The 20,917-nt window shown below is 36.1% G+C and overlaps 1 protein-coding gene across 5 annotated transcripts in view; it reads right to left on the reverse strand.

The window, feature by feature from the left end:
- Positions 1-20,917, reverse strand: part of MAP4K3 (mitogen-activated protein kinase kinase kinase kinase 3) — a 147,481-nt gene that overhangs the window by 30,280 nt on the left and 96,284 nt on the right. For 2 of the 5 annotated variants that reach the window (XR_010730273.1, XM_066266967.1), the window contains exons 13-18: positions 20,351-20,429; positions 16,436-16,494; positions 15,111-15,173; positions 7,511-7,569; positions 878-916; positions 584-637 (exon numbers count right to left, since the gene is read on the reverse strand). Coding sequence is in view for 4 of the 5 variants with exons in the window: in XM_066266967.1 (XP_066123064.1) it covers positions 584-637; positions 878-916; positions 7,511-7,569; positions 15,111-15,173; positions 16,436-16,494; positions 20,351-20,429 (353 nt within the window). In the remaining variant the exon portion in view is untranslated. The remainder of the gene's footprint in view (positions 1-583; positions 638-877; positions 917-7,510; positions 7,570-15,110; positions 15,174-16,435; positions 16,495-20,350; positions 20,430-20,917) is intronic. The other 3 variants (XM_066266968.1, XM_066266969.1, XM_066266970.1) reach the window with 3 other exon arrangements.

Raw genomic sequence — 20,917 nt, forward strand, 5'->3', positions numbered from 1 at the left:
TATAATCTTAAACTACAAGATATATTTACTATTATTTTCCCCAAATTTTTTATTATCTAGTGCTATGGACTGAACTATGTCCATCCAAAATTCATGTTTAAGCCTTAAATACCAAATGCAATTATGCTTGCACAGTGTGTTGTAGGAGGTAATTACGTTTAAATGAGGTCTTGGGATGGGGTCCTGACCCAATAGGATTGGTGGTCTTTACAAGACTAGGAAGATATCTCTCTCTGCACACACCAGAAAAGGCCCTGTGAGGCACAGCAAGAAGGCCGCTGTCTACAAGCCAGGAAGAGAGCTCTCATCGGGAACTACACTGGCCAGCGCTGGAGTTTCCACTTCCCAGCCTCCAGAACTGTGACAAATCAACTCTGTTGTTTAAACCACCAGTCTATGGTATTTTGTGAAGGATGATGGAGCTGACTAATACAACTAGAATGAAAAAAATGAAAGAAACTGAGCTAGAATTCATGATACTGTTACTAATGATATTAAAATTACTGTCAATATTATGCTGTCTGACTTAAGAAATCAGGTCAAATAACACCTTTTCTTTTACAAAAACCAAAACAGAACTTACTGCTTAGACTCATCGTCATCCCCTTCATCATCTTCTAAATGTGCCACATGCCCTCTAAACATAAAGAAGGATAATTCCATTGTAACCAAGTAAACTACCCCAAAACTGCTTAAGAAGAAATTTTTGAAAACAAAGGAAGGGTTACTGCAAGACAGAATTTTATTTCCATATTTTTATAGAATTCAGAATTAAAACAACAAAAAGGATCTTATAGCTATATGACAGAGAAGGGGACAAACATATTTTATTCATCTGTGACAAAGTATTTAAAGCTTAATTAAAAAGTAATATTACCGTTGATGTAATTCCTCTTCAACAGATTTGAGAAGACTCCTTAAAGGGGGAAAAAAAGTTATGTGAATTAAGTAAGCAGTAAGTATATATTTTCATCACTTTAACCTTACCCATAAATTTTTAAGTTGCTTTACTATTTACTAAAAATTTGCTACAATAATCATCTCTTTCTCTGAACCATAAAACATCAAGTAATTTAACCAACTATTTTCTGTTGCTAATATCTTTATGTATGTATTTTAAATGAGCAAAATAAATCTTATTATTTACTGAAAAATACCAATTCAAACAGAGGACAACCCACCACAAAATGTCACAATAGGACTGACAAAACAATAATTGCAAGGTCATAGTTAGGGGGTTCCAGGATTCAACTTTTACCATTTTCTTTTTCTTAAAATAAGGCAGGTGACACGCTTTAAAAAAAATCATGCTATCAGGCAATTCTACAAAATGAAACTCAACATGTTGGCTCTCTCTGCAAAAGCATGCATGCATGTGATGTGAACGCATGAATGTAGTAGCATCCTGCCTTCACAGAAGACGCTCACTTAGCTGAGGCATCTGCTCTCCAGTGGTGTACCGGCAAACACATTTACACTTCTGGGACACTAAACCTGCATCAGACCAGTGCGAGCATTTATCATTAGGAGCACTTTCTAAACTTGTATTCAGGAACGGAAGAGAGAACTCATGGTGTTCCTGAGGTCCCTTACTCTTTTCAATGCAAATTCACATAGCATACCTCCTACATGAAACTCTTCAAGCATAAAAACACAAGAGACTTCTTAAAACTAATGGGAAAGAGAGAAATATGGTCACTGAGCTCAAAGTATGCAGCAGAAAATTTACTCTCCTCAAAAATGGTATGGTAGTGCCTTCTAAGCATTTTTTCCTCCTAGAGATATTGGGAAAAAAACTGCCCTTAGAATGATCAAAACATAAAACCAGAGAAACCGAAAGGTAGAGTTAGCTAGAACAAACAACTTAATAGACTTTAGCCATCAAATTTTAATTAGGCTAGAATAATAACAATCTAAGTATTTAAAAAAGACAAATTCTAAATGTGGGTCCTATTTTGCAGATTAAAACATTGAAGTACTTCAGTCAAATGTGTGAATTACCTTAGTCACAAAGCTCTTTTAGGCCTACCTCCAGGAAGGCAGGGGCTTCTCTGCCTAAAAGCAGTTGAGCAAAACATGACGGGTCATGAAGCAAAGACAGCTTGAATCTAAGTCTTGTCTCTGCCACTGCACCTTATCTGTCCTTCAGTAACTTACTTTGATTCCCCTATGCTTTAGTTTCCATATCAGTAAAATAGGAATTATAATAGTACTTAATGCCAAAGTGTTTATATTTGAAGATATAATGAATTAATATAGGTAAAATGCTTAGAATAGTAATTTAGAACATACTAAGTATTCAATTAGTGTTTTCTTTATTATTATTGACTAAACAACATTTCTTTAAACCAGCAATTCTCAAAAAGAAATGAGGTCTAGGGATCCTGGGGGGGTCTTGGTCACCTTTAGGAGGTCTGCAAAGTCAAAATTATTTTCATAATACTAAAGGTAACATTTACCTTTTCACTCTTATTCCTTCACTAAGAATGAAACTCTTGAGTTTTCTAGACTACAAGCATCATGATATCACAACAGATTAGCAGCAGACACGAGAGACCAGCTGTTTGCTAAGCCAGATAGTAAGGAAATTTGCAAAAAACATCAAGCAATGCACTTTTCTAACTAATATTATTTTATTTCAGAAAAAATAGCTATTCTTCATAAAACTGTTATTTTGGGGTGTCAACAAGTTTGTTGCATTACACTGACCTATATAAAGCCTCTTCTATTTGCTGCTTTTAAGTCTCATGAGAGGAATCACGTGAGATTAGAGGATAGGCAGCACAAAGAGGTGGCATTTAAATTGGTTCTTAATAATAAATAAGAACTGCAATACACAAAAAGTTATGTACGATAAATATTTTGAAAAGTTCTCCATTTAAATTTCTAATGATATAAAGTGATAGTCATAACCTATATAAATAAAAACTCATTGTTTTCAATAGGTTTTTAAGACTGTAAAGGGACTCTGATACTAAAAATTTAAGAAGCACTGCTTTAAACTATTTTTCTAAATTAAACATAGTATCTTTGAACAAACCATGGGCTTTTACATAATTTTAGAAGATGCGTGGCCCCGGCCAGCTGGCTCAGTGGTAGTGCGTTGGCCTGGCGTGCAGGAGTCCCAGGTTCAATTCCAGGTCAGGGCACACAGGAGAAGTGCCCATCTGCTTCTTCACCCTTCCCTTCTTGCTTCTCTCTCCCCCCCCACCCCCCCTCCTGCAGCCATGGCTTGACTGGAGCGAATTGGCCCTAGGCACTGAGGATGGCACTGTGACCTGTGCTAAGGAAAGTTGGATGCTGAGCAATAGTAATTTAGAATATACTAAGCATACTAAATTACTATTCTAAGCAACGCCCCAGATGGGTAGAGCATCATCCAGTAGGGGACTTGCCGGGTGGATCCTAGTCAGTTGGGGAGCTAGCAGGAGTCTCTCTGCCTCTCACCACTCATTAAAAAAAAAAAAAAAGATGTAAAAAGAAAAACATTTTCTTAAGGATATGGCTATATATATTTTTTCCAGTAGGGGATATTAGGATTTGAGAATACCTAATTAAGAGGAGAATTTAATGTAGTTTATTTTCAGTTACCATGTTTAACTGAACGTACGTGGCATTCCACTTAAAAAAAAAAATCTTCCTGGGTGTACTAGGTTCTCTAAGAATAAGAGAGGAAGACTGAATAAGAGAACATGAGCCTGACCAGGTGGTGGTGCAGTGGATAGAGCGTTGGACTGGGATGCGGAGGACCTAGGTTCGAGACCCTGAGATCGCCAGCTTGAGCGCAGGCTCATCTGGCTTGAACAAAGCTCTCCAGCTTGGACCCAAGATCCCTGGCTCATGCAAGGTGTTACTTGGTCTGCTGTAGCCCCACGGTCAAGGCACATGTGAGAAAGCAATCAATGAACAACTAAGGTGTCGCAACGAAAAACTGATGATTGATGCTTCTCATCTCTCTCTGTTCCCGTCTGTCCCTATTTATCCCTCTCTCTGATTCTCTCTCTGTCTCTGTGAAAAAAAAAAGAGAGAGAACATGAAAAAGCAGCTGGTCTATGGCAAGAGACCATATATATGCAGGGGTTGGCAAACGTAGCTTTATAGTCATGAGTATGTGATACATGGGGTTTATTCTTGCATCTATTATTGTATTATTTTCCATATAAACAACTACAAACCTACTTTTGCCCACCTCTGTATATTTTATTCATTTACTTGTAAATCTCCTATGTGTTGACTTAGTTAATAAAATTAAAAGAATTCATTAAGTATTAATTAAAAATACAATATATGATTTGCTTTTCAGGCTTTATAAAAGAATATAAAACATGGCTGGATTTGCTAAAACATCCATTTACAGTAAAATACTGTTTCTTGCGAGCACTGGAGAAAATTGTGAGACTGATTTAATCACCAAGGCTGGTGCTACATAGTAAACAATGTCACTAATCACTAGTCCATTTGGATTCTCCTATTACAGAATTTTTAGAAAGTAATGAACAAAACAAAATAAAAGTGATGCCTTCGGATAATAAATCAACTTCTAAAATAATTAGAAAATTTGAATAACAAGATTAAAACTGAAATAAAACAGATTTTATGGATGAAGTGAAAAAACTGATCTGGAAAAAAGTAAAAAAGAAAAAACAGTGCCAAAATATTTAGCATATTTGAATTAGCTAAGGAATTCATGCTGCTGGTTACTAAACTCTTTCAAAACTGCCTAACTGCTCAAAACAGTCTATAAAGTTCTACCCTGATTATATTTGAAAATAAAACAAAAACATTCCCCATTTCTCTAAAATCAAAGTGCTGTTTTATTCACTTCTATTCACTTGATCTTATAATCAACAATTATTTACTGAGTAAATACTACAAATACGGGCAACTTGTCAGTACTTACTAAACTCTAAATATGCTAAACCGTTTACAATGACTAGTCTTCAGCCCGAAGTAGGTACAGTTATATCCCCATTTTATCAGAGAAATTGAGGTCAATTTCTCAAAGTCTCATAGCTTACAGAAAGAGACAATTATGGCATTTCTACTATTACATTCAATTTACTCTTTTCAATGTTATATAAGTCTTTAAAAGAGAATATACCTTTAGAATTTTTGTTCTACATTAAAAAAATCAGAAATAATTCAAAACTTTCTTTAAAAATAAAATTTTGTTTTAAATAGAAAAGTTGACCCCAATAAAAACAATCAGAAAGAAAACCACCCATAAGTTAAAATACATATATATTTATTAAAGAAAAAAACAAACCACAACTATCTTATATAGTTCCTGCATGGTCTGGAATAGGTAGAAACCCATAAATGGAAATCTGTCTGCCTGATCACCTATGGAGAGAGCAGGACATCCTGCGAGGTTTAGAACACTGCCTAGCCACGAGACTGAAGCAGACAATCAGTACAGTAAAAGAAGTGCTACATCCATGCTCACGTCACATGTATATATAAACCTGTACACGAAACACAGCCAAAGGTCAAACTTTTGGCCAACCTACCTTGCCAGTGATTCGTTATATAGAATACAGTTCCTTAAGCAGGGATCCAATTAATCAAAAGATGAAGGTTGGGCAAATTATTAACATTTTACCTAGCCAAAGCAACCATATACTATGAAAATGTCTAATAGTTAGAGATCAGAAAATGGAAACTAAGGAATCTGAAAAAGCATTTATAGATGGGCCATATGGTTTTGTTCGCTTTGGTTTTTTTCTTTGTATTTCTGCAAGTATGTCATTTAAAAATACTGTATTTAAAACATAACAAAAAAAGATAAATAAAATGTTTTTCCAAATATCCAGTTTCTTAAAATATACTAAAATTTGATAACAAGGGCTTTAAAACTGTGGCCTTAAATTTATACAAAATAACATAAAAATACATAAATTTTTTATTTGCTAACCCACTATGAGATAAATTTTCCTTTTGTCCATCAACAAATTAGGACAAACTATATAGCAACTAGTTATTATTTATGTGAAATTTCATTTTCTACCAGGAAAAATTTACACTTATGTTCCCTTTAGGAAACATAAATAAGGCTGCTACTACTAGTACTATTACTACTACTACTACGAATAAAAACACTCAGTGTATTTAACTGAAGTTCAGTTTAAAGCAAAACTAAACCATTTCCCTAACTTGCCACTCAAAGCCTTTCTCTGTGTTGAAAAAGATATATATTTAAATGGCTCATTTATATATTTAAAAAAGACATGATTTTACACTATAATCACTAAACTGAGCTACCTGTCTTTAGTCACTATCTGTCAACTGCTTAACTTAAAATATGGATGTGTATATGTCTCAACTTTCTAATATAACTGAAGTTACATTTAAAAATTTTAAGTTCTGATTATTAAAATATTTACATTGCTAGATCCCAGCAACTTATATAATATTTCCTAATAAATAAGCTTTTTAGTTTGGGGGGATCAAACCATTTTATTCAGGGCCTTCAGGGAGGATCGAAGGGCTGGGAGGACAATAAGAGAATCTGTAGGGAATAGCAAGAGTTCTATCTCCAGGTCTTGCTAACTCAAGCGATGAACAATTGAAATTATCACACCCTGGAAGAGGCCTTGTCACCACTTATGTGGCACCACCTAGAGTGTGTGGTGGAGAGTAGGTCTTGAGTAGTTGTTGCATTTATTTCTTGAATGAATTGAAAACTTGTAAGATTTCAGAGACATTGTAACTACTATTCACTTTTTAAAAGACTCTTATTAACAAAAAATTAAGATTTCTATCCCTAGTCAGTTGGCTTAGTGGTAGAGCATTGGTACATTGTGTGGATGTCCTGGGTTTGATTCCTGGTCAGGGCACACAGGAGAAGTGACAATCTGCTTCTCCCCCCACCCCCATTTTCTCTCTTCCCCTCCCATAACCATGGCTTGATTGAGCATTGGCCCCAGCACTGAGGATGGGTCCATACAGTCTCCGCCTTAGGAGCTAAAAATAGTTCGCCTGGCAGCCTGGCCACAATGCAGAGCACATCATCAGCCCCAGAAAGAAACTGCCAGGTAGATCCTGGTCAGGGCACATGCGGGAGCCTGTCTCTATCTCTCCTCCTCTTACTTGGAAAAAGGAAAATAAAAAAAAGGTCTCTGAACAGTGTGACTATTTCCAGCTGTTTTCAGAGGCCAACACATCTGAGAGAACCAAAGTAAGTTTTGTTAAGGAATAAACACATCAACTTTACAAATAAAATAAATGAATTGCTCAAACATATATTTATCTTCAGTTGGAATATACTTAGTTTTCTCTAACAAGATTACAAAGTAGCTTAATATAAAAAATTTTCGGTGATTGTATTCATTATAACAATTATTGATTAAATAATTAGAAAGGTAATGAAAATTAGTTAAAAGTATATTATAAAATATATCTACCAGACTCTTTTTACTACTGTAATTATCTACTATTATTAAAATGCAATATTTTAAGACAAATTAATTATTCCTGAATTTAAATTAAAAATTTTAAAAACTTTACTTACTTGTTTGCACCCAAAAAGTAACTACTTTGGTGTCCTTGTCCGTATTCTAGTTGCAGATCCTAATAGTATGAAATAAAACATTTAGTAAAATATCACAAATCATAATACACTAATATACATTAGTTTCAAAAGATAAACCTCAGACTTCAAATAAATCTGTATTGCTATATGTTCTTAAAAAGAAGGCGTGGCAGGACTTCCAACAATAAAAGATAATTCAGTATTTTTCTGGGACCTCATTTAAATAATATTTGCACGTCTCACTTTAAGGTTATTTATTGTAATTAATATTTGTAAAGTCAGCTTTTAAAAAGAAAAAAGCTCAAATAAAGTTATTTACAAGCAATATCAAGCAAAAATGATTACAGAAGAGAACAAGCAACAAAAGTCTTGGTCTGTCTTTGTATGTTAGAGATGCAATATTATGTATAGTCATTCATTTCTACTACTGCTTTATTTGTTTGTTTGTTTTTTGTATTTTTCTGAAGCTGGAAACGGGGAGGCAGTCAGACAGACTCCCGCATGCGCCCGACCGGGATCCACCCGGCATGCCCACCAGGGGGCAATGCTCTGCCCCTCCGGGGCGTTGCTCTGTCACAACCAGAGCCACTCTAGCGCCTGGGGCAGAGGCCAAGGAGCCATCCCCAGCGCCTGGGCCATCTTTTGCTCCAATGGAGTCTCGGCTGCGGGAGGGGAAGAGAGAGACAGAGAGGAAGGAGAGGGGGAGGGGTGGAGAAGCAGATGGGTGCCTCTCCTGTGTGCCCTGGCCGGGAATCGAATCAGGGACTTCCACACGCCAGGCGGACGCTCTACCACTGAGCCAACCGGCCAGGGCTCTACTACTGCTTTATGAAAGTAACAATTTTTTAAAGAAACTAGGGTGCTCTTTTAAAGTAATTTGTATATATGGACTTGCAAAGGATTATAAATTGTATGTCAGGACTTTTAATATATTTTTAAAGAGTTAAGTATAACTAGCAAGGTGGTGGGGAGCTTTTGACCTTCATTGGTAAAATGGATACATAGTTCACAGCATAACTTCAATATTAAGGCAGTTCCTTAACTATTTAAACACTCCCACTAAATGTTGCACAGGACAGAGAGTTAAGAATTGAAATTTAAGGGATGAACAGTATGTATGTGCTAGACTCAAACACCTTCTTGAGACCAAAAAAACTGCTTTCGAACACCAAGGGAAGGAAGTACAGCTTCCTTTGCTCCCCCTTCTTAAAGCCACTGTATTTCAAGCACTATTTTAACAATAAGGGGGAACATTTAACATTTCAAATGAATTTTATTTTCACTAAAATATAGTGTACTTTGAGTGCTTTCTTATTTTACAAGTTGTCAGATGCATGATTGTGACTTAACACAAAGGTCACCCTCCAACACTGACCAGAAAGAGGGCTGCAGCCTTCTCCAAGTCTCCCCAGCATTTAACACACAGCCTTCTCCCAGTATTGACTTCACATTTCCATTAATTTATTTACAAGTCTTTAAAAATAGCTGCCAGGCTGTGAGCTCCTCAAAGGGAAACGGTTAAATCCACCTTTCTTCCCAGTAGCCCACAGTCTGCCTACTACTTGGCGCATGGTAACTAGGCCCTAAATAAATGCTTGTTCAAATGCCATTTACTTTCCTACAGATAACACTGCAGCCTTGTTAAAATACATGAAAATAATTCTATATCACATTTCTAGGCCTAGAAATAAGAAGATTCTTAGGAATACATTACATTTAAGTGAAAAGTGCTTTAACATTCAAATATTACAAAACCTATCAAAAAGTATCTGATAAAAATAAAAATTCTGGTTTACATAAGGCTCAGATTTTGTCTTCTTCAATATTTGTGTTCATCCATGCATATTAATGTTCTTAAAAGTGAGAAAAAAAGATAATACACCATAAACAAGAGATTATCCAAGTGTCACAATGGGATCACATGAAATTCTAATAAAAAAGGATACCTACTTTTCTTAAAATGATACTATCTTAACAGGATAAAATCATTGTTATCCTAAGACTGTCACACGATTATGCTGAATAATTTAAATGGTCATACTTTATACGGAAACTTTAATATTTAGTAAAAAGAAATGTTATCTCCAAATTCAAGTTTGTTTTCTTCAATTGTAGATAACTGGGCCCTCTACCAGATCAGTAACCTCTTTAGCCAATAATCTCTTAAACCTTTAATCAATTGACAGCTTCCAAAACCATATACTCTAGTTGAGCAGACTGGCCACAGCTTATGTTCCTTAAACATAGATGTGACAATTACCAGGCTGATAACAATTTAAAAAAAAGTCAACTTGAGATCATCAGTATAGTTAAGAAGGTAAGAGAAGAGTCTAAAACTATTAACAAAATATTTTAATAGAAAACTGAGTACAGGTTCATATGCAGAATAACATTCAGGCTGGGGAGAAGCTCTAGACAGATCCAAGTCTGATGATAAATGTGCCAGGTATGAAGCCCTACCAGGAGATCTAAAATGGAAAGGGGCTTATTCTCTATTAATTCCTTCTCTGTAAATCAAGTTACATTATGTTTTAGCAACCATGGAACATAAACAATGTGTTGGGCATGTCATCCAGTAAGAACTAGATAAGTCCTTCTAATAAGTATCTAATCTCATTTAATTCAACTTTGATTTGTCACACACCTATTATATTACATGACAGAAATGCAGACAGTAAATCAAACAAGAAAAATGAAAAGAAATAAAAAGGAAAGAAATGTGAGATGTGGGCAAAGGGCAATCTAAGAAAAACTGATCTAAAACCCTTTCTAAAAGGACTTGGAAGCTACTCTGTAATAGAAAATGCTACCAAAATTATACTTGGAAAAAGCACTCAAAATATACAGTACATGATAGTAAAAATAAGCTAAGTAAGAATACTTTGGAACATGTCAAGATAGACATAAAAAATTAGTTGCATAAATCAGGCATCAACTTATTAGTGAATGACAATACTTAATGCAGTCAAGTCGAATAAGTAACAAATGGACTGAAAACATGCAAAGCCTAAGCACAGATTCAACCCAAACACTTAAAACTCTTAAGATGGTCACCCTAGCTAAATTAAAATATCCATCTGAGTCACAGACTCCCAACCTCAGTGGTTCGTTTTAATGAAAAGGGGAGTCTTTCTAAACCTAGGTCACAGCCTCTAAGAAAGCATGGTACTGAAAAAGAATAAAGGATGAAATGCGGAACACTGGAAAAAGAAAATATATGATCAAGATGATCTTACTATTATTTTTTTTACCCCCTTCAGAAGATAACAATTCTATAGCTGGTGACAAAACAGCAGGAAGTTAATAGAACTGATACAGCTGGCTGCAGAAACACAAAAGAAAAGATACTTTACCGATATATTTTAACCAAGAAAAAAGAACAGGAGAAAAATTTTTTTTTCTCATCAAAATATGAGAAACTTATAGTACAAATAAAATCGTTAGGTACCTTTTAATGCAGTAAATAATTTACAGAAGTAAAAAGGGATTGAACCCTGGATAATTAAAAAAGATTTTATTTCTTAAAATATCAGAAAAGCAAGTGGAATCAGAACATTAGCTGATCAAGCAGCATTCTTATTAATAAAAGAAGACTAATATGACTTTTGTACGGCAAGCTTGGAAATGAGTATCCAAGGTTAGGCTTGACATTACAGAAAATGTTCTATCATTGCATAATTATGAAATGAGTTCTCTTTAGAAACTGTTTTCAATATTACACTAAAAAAATGTGACCACACAACACACATTTTCTAACAAATTACAGTTTAACAGATGTAAAGTAAAGCTGGCATTTATTATTTCTCTTATAGAATTTAACTTTATTTATAGACTTTATTCAATTTTGACCTAATTCAATAATAATTTTAAAGTACTTTTGTTCTAGTTACTGATAATAATTAGATATATCTTCCTTACATGTTTTTAATTCTAACTTAAATATTTTATTCTTACTCTCTCAGGTGTTCTGTTCAGTTTCTTTAGAGTAATAATTATGTTACTATTCATACTCCTTGACGGCAATTAACACAGTTGTTTACATACAATTAGGTTTATGTTTTTAATTGGTATATGGGCCAAAATATACAGTAAAACTAGGCAAATTTTAAAAATTAGCATCAGCTGAACAGATCTGTAATATCTTTTTTTTTTAAGTGGGAGGAGGGGGTCCAGAGAGAGAGACTCCTGCATGCACCCTGACAGGGATCCAATTGGGATCTAACTGGCAAGCCCACTAGGGGGTGATGCTCTGTCCATCTGGGGCATTGCTCAGTTGCAACTGGAGCCATTCCAGCACCTGAGGCAGAGGCCATGGAGCCATCCTCAGCACTCAGGGCCAACTCACTCTAATTGAGCCTTGGGTGCAGTAGGGGAGGAAAGAGAAAGAGAGAGAGAGAGAGAGAGAGAGAGAGAGTAGTGAGAGGGAGAGGGGTAGAGAAGCAGATGGGTGCTTCTCCTATGTGCCCTGACTGGGAATTGCATCCAGGACTTCCACACACAGGGCCAATGCTCTACCACTGAGCCACTGGCGAGGGCCCAGATAGTGTAATATTATCTTTTAATATAAAGATAGATTGATAAACACATTTATGGTTATGGGCAAAACTGTTACTAACTATCACATTATAATGAGTGTTTTGTTTTTGTTTTTAACTTGGGCATCTTTTAAAACTTTTAGGTTGCAAGGGGTAAATGTTTTTGCTCGGTCCTAAAAGACTTAGGACTGTTTATCTGGGTTCTAGTGTCCAGCCACAAGTATTTGTAAGAGATAAAATCTTGTTCAGTGAAAAGGTTTTAGGACTGATGAAATTAGGGGACTGAAATAACTAAAGACAGGTCATAATCATTAGGATGGCTATTAAACAAACAACCAAATAAAAACAAAACAAAAAACATCTCCTCTTCCCTGGTCAAAAAATAACAAGTGTTGATGGGGACGCAGAGAAACTGGGATCCTTGTGCACTGCTGGTGGGAACTGTAAGATGATGCAGCTGCTATGGAAAACAGTATGGCTGTTCCCCAAATATTAAACATAGAATCATCATATGACACAGCAGTTCCCATTCTAGTTATAGACCTAAAAGAACTGAAAGTAGAGACTTGACAGACGTTTGTACATCCATATTCATAGCAGCGTTGTTCACAATAATCAAAAGATGAAAGCAACTCATGTCTATTGATGGATTAATGGATAAACAAAATGTAGTCTATACATACAATAAAATATTATTCAGTCTTTAACACAAAATTCTGACAAATTCTACGACATGGATGAATCCTGACGTTGTTATGACATTATGCTATGTAAAGGAGCCAGTCACACACACACAAATTGTATGATTCCAATTATATGAGGTAACTAGAGTACAGAAAAATTCATAAAGACAGAAAATAGCATGGTGGTTGCTAGGGCCTGGAGGAAAGGGGGACTGAGAGTTATTGTTTAATGGGTAAGGAGGTATAGTCTGGAGACTGAGAGTGGTCACGATTGCACAACAATACAAATGTACTTAATGTCACTGGACGGTACACTTAAAAATGGTTACAATGGTAAGTTTTATGTATATTTTACCACATTAAAAATTATTAGCATATATGTTGACTAAAAGAGAGAAAAAGTAGTGGAAAACAAAATATTAACATGTTGGGTAGAGGCAATACAGTATAGTGGTTTAGCTGTGAATTACTGAGCCAGGTTGCTTGGGTCAAATTCAGCTGTTACTCTTCAGCTGGGTGGTAAGACCAATTTTAGCCTCTTTGTACCTTAAATTCTCACATTTGTAAAACATAAATTAGTCAAGTGTTTAGAATAATGCTTGGTATATAAATTTTTCTAGATAGGTGTTAGCTTTTATTATCATTAGAAATAAACTTTTTAAGGTTGTTTTTATAAAATGACAGAATCTTACAAATATTTCCTTCATCCCTCTTCTACCACAAGTTATCTGTCCCTAAAGCTCTCCTCTGTCACAAGACCTTGTCAAACTGCTCCTTCTAGCAAAAGAAATTCCTGATTATTTGAGGGGGATAGTTCTAGGGATTAGAAACACGATCATTTATCAAGTTACTAGGTTAGTTCCACACAGGTACAGAAAAGAATACTGTAACCCTGAAGTTTCTGATGCTGTTGTCTTTTCTGGAGAATATTAACTCAAATTTCGAATTTGCAATCTTTTATTTCCACAACAAATTTCACTGACTGCCATTCTAGTCTACTTATGTCTAATTCTGGAGAAATTACCAATCCAGAAATCACTGATAGTGTTTTCTTCAGACATTAGTCCTTACTTGCTTCCTTGGACGGATCTCAATCCTCATACTTTCTGGCCTTTCTGGGCCATACGATGTTCCTTTCTTTCTTCTGTGACAGTGCATCCAGACTCTTTTAGCTTTTCAACTGCTTCTCCCCTACCTCCAATGTTGGTTCAACTCTGATGGCAAATCACAGGCATCACCCTTTACAGTAACCAGTTATCTACACTCTTTCTTTATTCAGACCAGATTTCATAACTAACCATGAAATCCCATGATTTCACCTTTCGTTTCCTCTTTGATTATTTCAATCTCCCTCTTTTGAGTGAATCCCACAATTCCAGTAGTAATATTATAATTTCATAATTTCAACTCTTTGACTGCCAGTTCTGAAAACTGTGGTCTGTGCCAATGACTGTTCCCACATTAATTCCCTTGAAACATAGGAGGTATATATATCTATGTTCTTCCTAAAGAATCTACATAGTTCCTACACAATACTGAAATCAGTCTAAGCTCCTCCCAGAAGCCAAACAAGCCACATTAACCCAACCGAAGCAGGTGTATTACTGAAGCAGAGAGGAAGGAAAGATAAGGGAAAGTCCACCGAAAAGGCAGAAAAGTACAATCTAGGAATAACCCGGGGCCCCAGCCAGCTACAGAAGCAGAAAGAACTATTTTTTAATAGCAACTGTTAAAAGTATTATTAATTTAATATTCACCAGGGTTAATTTGTCATATTTTCTTAACTAATGGTAAGACAATATTAATATTGATACCTTCAAGGAGGCTTTATAATCTAAAATCTGGCCTGAGAAGACTGGATTTTATACAATGCTACCAAGCTAAAATTTCATCTAAAACTGATTTCTTTATTAGGGGTAAATTATTTCTTAAAATGACATATATACTATATATGCAATATATATAAATAGTTTTATATGTATGAATGGATGTTTATATATATATATATATAGAGAGAGAGATGGTTCCTAGTTCATTAAAACAAGTCACCTTAAAACTGGATATTTTTATAGGGAAATGTAAATTTAAAAAAGTATGAGTCAGGAAATTATGCATAAGAAAGAAAAACATTTTAATTTTTTATATAACACTACAATATATATATTTGAATAGGTATATTTATTTAACTTGTCATGGAAAAAATGCTATAATCCTTAATATATGGAAGTTTGCTATATAGCAGGAACTTATAAAGCTTAAATTGACTCATTAAAATTGGACAAAATGTTTGATTTAAAAAAATAAAATGAACAGTTAAGACTAAAACAATGCTGACAAAGAAAATCAGAAGGTGAGAAATACCAGATTAGATCTTGCAGTGTAGTATATTTCTTCTGAACTGTCCAAAAAACCATCACTGTCGGGCTGTTTAGCAGAGACCAAAAAACCCAAGTTATTTACACTTAGACTAAATGCCACAAATTCACAAAGGGAAATTTCTAAGTAAAGTATGTCTTACTAACATAATTTTGTTAAGGCAAATGCAAAGCCAAATCATATTAAGGAGCTTCTAAAAAAGCAACAAATTTGCTCTACAATGCAGTTATTACTAAATTAGTACAGGATTTAAACACATGCAATGCCAACTTAAAAAGAGGAAGAGCAGATAAACTGTCTTAACAAAATATGATTAGCATTTATAAACATTAGAACTCTTCTTTCTTCTTAACTTTCTCCATCCTTTACATAAATGTCAGGCTTCAGTTTTTTAATATAATCATTTTAAGAATTTTAACATTCCTTTCCTTCATGCTGGTATACTGAATTAGAGTAACTCCAAAAGTGAAAGGCTAAAGACCCTCTCTGTATGCATTTAGTCAAGTGGATTAAAATAAGCATTAAATTTAAGAACAAAGCTCCCAATTCAACCCTCAGTATTTATTAACAGTTACTTTCTTCTCATTATTAAATAGAAAAAAAAGTAACATCATCTGGAGCTCTGGTAAAGTAACGGTTAGGATTAATTCTATTTGTTTTTTAAGACTCATGTTTCACTCTTCCATAAATTATTAACATCTCAAATATTTGCAAAGCATTTTGCTTCTAAGACTACATCAAGTATATTATCATATATCTGGAAAAGAGTATAAAACATTAACAAAAAAGCATCATGAACAGAAAGGTCATATAGTTTGCAAGCCTTAACTGAATGACAAACTTGATCTACTAGGTCTGCCCAGTCTCCCCTGCTTTTCAGTACTCCAAGTAGATGTGACGCTACTCTGATGTTTAAAAAAACTGGCTTACACTCTTAAAAGACTGTCCATAAATTTAGTGAGATGAGCTTATACTGATCCAACATTTTGGTTTGAAACTGGCATTTATTCTAATAAATACAGACATAAAAAGCTGTTCAAAACTGAAAAATAAAAATAAAATTAAAGGGCCAGCATCACAAACATATAATTAGAGGGTAAAACTAGTAAGTTTCTCCTAAGTAATTTTGAAAATATTCAATCTCAGCAACACAGATTTATTTATTCTGAATTTCAGGAACACTTACCTTTTCACTTCCCCAAATGCTTTAAAAATACTAATAACTAGCTTTTAAAGTCAGTTCCAATATATCATAAAGACTAATTAAAACATTTCTTTTCAGTGTTAACATTCAGGATTACACTACTTACAAGTTCATGATGTGGTTCTGTCTCCTTTCTTAAGGGTGGATCAAATTTTACTTGGCCAACTAAAAAAAAAGTAAAGCCATAATCTGTTTCTATATTCTTTTTGTTTTGTTTCCAAATTCTTAATCATATAATAATTTTTTTTTTTGTATTTTTCTGAAGCTGGAAACGGGGAGAGACAGTCAGACAGACTCCCGCATGTACCCCACCAGGATCCACCCGGCACGCCCACCAGGGGGCGACGCTCTGCCCACCAGGGGGCGATGCTCTGCCACGACCAGAGCCACTCTAGCGTCTGGGGCAGAGGCCAAGGAGCCATCCCCAGCGCCCGGGACATCTTTGCTCCAATGGAGCCTCACTGCGGGAGGGGAAGAGAGAGACAGAGAGGAAGGAGAGGGGGAGGGGTGGAGAAGCAGATGGGCGCTTCTCCTGTGTGCCCTGGCCGGGAATCGAACCCGGGACTTCCGCACGCCAGGCCGACGCTCTACCACTGAGCAAACCGGCCAGGGCCTTAATCATATAATAATTTTAAAAGTTATTTTACTCCATGGCAAAACACATTTAATTTTACTACATACCATACATTAGTAACAATTTAAAGATTTAAATAAAGAAGCTATTAGAAAATGTCCAAATAAATCTAAACTGTTAAAAGTTTAATCTTGCCTTGGCCAGTTGGCTCAGTGGTAGAGCGTTGGCCCAGTGTGCGCATGTCCCAGATTCTTTTCCTGGTCAGGGCGCACAGGAGAAGTGGCCATCTGCTTCTCCACCCCTCTTCCTCTCCTTTCTCTCTCTCAATCTCTCTCTTCCCTTCCCAAAGCCATAGCTTGGTTAAAGCAAGTTGGCCCCAGGCACTGAAGATGGCTCTATGGCCTTGCCTCAGGTGCTAAAAGAGCTCAGTTGCTAAGCAACAGAGCACCACCCCAGATGGGCAGAGCATCACCCTGTAGGGGGCTTGCTGGGTGGATCCTGGTTGGGGTGCATGTGGGAGTCTGTCTCTCTGCCTCCCTGCTTCTCACTTAAGGTGGGATGGAGCTTAATCTGTTAATAATAGGCCTTTTCTATAGCAATTATGGACTAGATATCAAATTTTGACCCTTAAAGATACGCAGGCTCATCAATAATGGGTTCTTCATACCTGTTCACATATGATCACACATCAAAGATTACAAAATAACCTTTAGTAAGGTATTATAACTAATATATACATCACCTTGATAGAGGTCTACTGAATGGCTCTTGTCTATACTTGCCAACAGTAACTCAAAACAAAGTCTTCTGAATCAACTACAAACACATCTCCAATCACCTTTTGTATTATTAAAGAAATGACAAAGAGCCCTGGCTGGGTAGCTCAGCTGGTTAGAGTATCATCCTGACATACCAAGATCATGGGTTTGATCCCTGGTCAGGGCACATACAAAAATCAACCAATAAATGCAAAAATAAGTGGAACAACAAACTAATGTTCCTCTCTCTCTCTCTCTCTTTTTCCTTTCTCCCCTCTCTCTCTCTCTAAGATCAATAAAAAAATACTTTTTGTATTTTAAAAAATGGGAAATACTCATGTACTAAGGTTACCATTTTCAGAAAAAGTACTTTTGGGGTAAATTAGCAAATTTAAATAATGTAGCTTCAGAGGAACTTTAGGGTAATTTTCTGTGGTCACACAAAATAATCATTGGCAAAGTACAAATCCCAATCCTGGCCTTTGTGCACAACGCACTGTGTTTTCTTGCAAGAGTCTCTGTCTTTTAAGAGCATTCCCAGATAGTACCAGCACAAGACTGCAAACAAGGCTCACGACACACTTCCAGCTACAGGCCACACAGTGTGCAAGGCTGTCTCTGACACGGAGGGGTGTTTGTGAGAGACCTGGCTGGAGGCTGAGGGAGCTGGGACCCGCTGTTAACTCAGTGCACGACTCCATCTTACAGGCCAATCTAGTCATCTCTGCATTGCTTTTTCGTTTTTATTAGATGGGACTAGTGCCTGCCCCTACTTACCTCACTTACTTTTTAACCTAAAGAAATGGATTCATCTTAATTCAAGTATAAAATGTATTACCACTGCTCACATTAGGGGATATTTCAAAATGAATATGAAGTGATAAAAAATCCCCTAATTTTTGTGAGCAGTATATTTATCATTACCAACCTAGCCAAAAATTTGGAATAGTTTCTTAAGCATAGTTATCTTAAGTTTCCACATCACCTAATTTCCTAGGGTCACTCTAGATTTCAGATCCCAAAGGATAAATCTTCAGCTCGCAGAGAAGTGTTAGCACAAGCCTGACTGCACTAAATTAGCATTCTGTCATAGGGCATTAATGCTTCCTAGAAGGAAAGAAGTTAAGGAACAGTGGATTCCTGTTGGCAGTCTGTCATTGCTAAGCTGACGGTACTGCACCTCATATGAATGAATGTTGTCTCAGTGTGCCCGTAACTTGGTAGTCCATGATAATTAGACAGACAGTTATTTAAAAGGTGTAGCATCCTCAGCTGACCCAAGTCTTTAATCGGGATCTGTGGAAAAGTGAGGCCTGAGAATCCATTTTTAAAGGTTCTCAGATAACTCAGATGGTAAGCCGGTTTGCAGACAGCACTCTCTTCCTGATGACCAAAGTGTGGCCCTGGCACCACAAGCACCCCCCCACCCTGGGAGCCTGTCAGACAAAAGAACCTCAGGCTCACCCAGACCTGTGAACCCGAAGCTGCATTTTAGCCCACTCTCTAGGTGACCTGCCTACACAGAGTTTAAGATGCACTGCCTTGATTTCCTCTTTCCTGCCTATTCTAGGAATTTTGTTCCTCTTCCCAAACAATAACACATAAGTCTACACCCTACCCATCACCAAAAAGTCCTCAGGAACAAGGAAAATAAACTTCTTACTACCTTAATTACACTCTGCATTTACAAGGGCTTAGTGAAAAGAACTACTTGGAATAAAGCAAAAATAGTGTAACAAAATTTACAATTTGAAATCTTATTTGTCCTCCAACTTTCTAAACGCTCAATCCAAAAAAAATTCATATTTATCCTTTCAATTCATTCTCTTAAAATCTACAGACAATCCTTCAAAAAATTATCTTGGCTGTATCTTCAAAATATATCAACAACTTGTCTGCTATGCACATTTCGGTTCTAATGCCTGGTGCAAGCCACCAGTTTCTAGTTAGGACTGCAGCAGCAGCCTCTGAACCAGGCCCTTGCCTCCAGCCTGGCCCCACAGAAGGGCTCTCAATCAAATGGGGAGAAGGACTTTTTGCAAAAGTGAGTGATATTATTATGTCAAACCTACGTTAAAGTCTTCAATTGTCTTCCTATTTCTTTCAGAGAATAATCTGAAATTCTTATAGTAGCTATATATCCCTGCCTTAGTTTTCTTCCACTCCACGCCCCCTGCTGACCTCACTTCCTCTTCCTCTCCCTCCCTCCCTCCACTCCACACCCCCTGCTTCTCCGCTGTTACCTTTCAAGCACAGTCTTACCTGAGGGATTCTGCCATGACCGTGCCCTCTGCCTGAGATTCTCCTTTCCTAGACATCCACCTTCCTTGCATTCTTTACGTCTTGGCTCAAATGGTACATTCTCAGTGAGATCTTCTTTCACAAACTTACTTAAAATTGAACCTCTCCAGCCCTGGATCAATATTTCTGATCTTTTATTTTGCTCTATTTTTTTGTATTTAAATTCTAGTAGTATTTAAATTCTAACATTTTATACAATTTATTTATATAGTTGAGTAGCAGATTTTTATATCTGCTTTTACTCCTATATGCCATTAACTAAAATGGTGACAAAGAGTAGGTACTGACATATGATAGGTCCTCAACAAATGTTTCTTAAACAGAAACAAAGACAAAGAAATCTTAGTTGTCAATGTTAAATTATGAACTGTGTGTAGTATATACTTACAGTTTATCTCTGAGCGTGTTTTTTCTTCTCTAACATTCCTACTTGTTGAGGGAATTCGATGCGGCACGGCAACCAGAGGCTAGGACAGAACAAAATCAACGACGTGGCATTCAACAATCAAGTCACAGTCTGGTTTACAAAATTACTCAAATGTGAAATAAATATTTAATATTATGTAAAAATGAGAATGAAATACAACAATTTTGCCAATATTTTCCCCCCACAAACTAGAACTCCTCAGGCCTTGAACTAGGAGCTTCTCAAGATTAAGCATATACTATATTTTACCCACAGCAGGTTCCCAATAAATGTTCTCGGAGTTGAATATAAATATTCAAAATTCAGTATTTCAAAAATGTAACAGCTGTTCAAAAGCTGCAGCTAGCTTTTCCTGTTGCAGAGAAAAACTGTAATAAAAAAAACTGCGTCAACTTCTTACTTCAAAAAGGACGAGCTAAACGAAATAACGCTAAATGCGCTGATGATTTATACTCCTCTTACTTAGTAAACACAATGTCCTCCCTTTACGTGTTTTCTGGTAGAAGCAGCCCTCTATTTTCTTTCCTT

This window comes from Saccopteryx bilineata, chromosome 3 (assembly GCF_036850765.1).
Source record: "Saccopteryx bilineata isolate mSacBil1 chromosome 3, mSacBil1_pri_phased_curated, whole genome shotgun sequence".
NCBI classification, from domain to species: Eukaryota; Metazoa; Chordata; class Mammalia; order Chiroptera; family Emballonuridae; genus Saccopteryx; species Saccopteryx bilineata.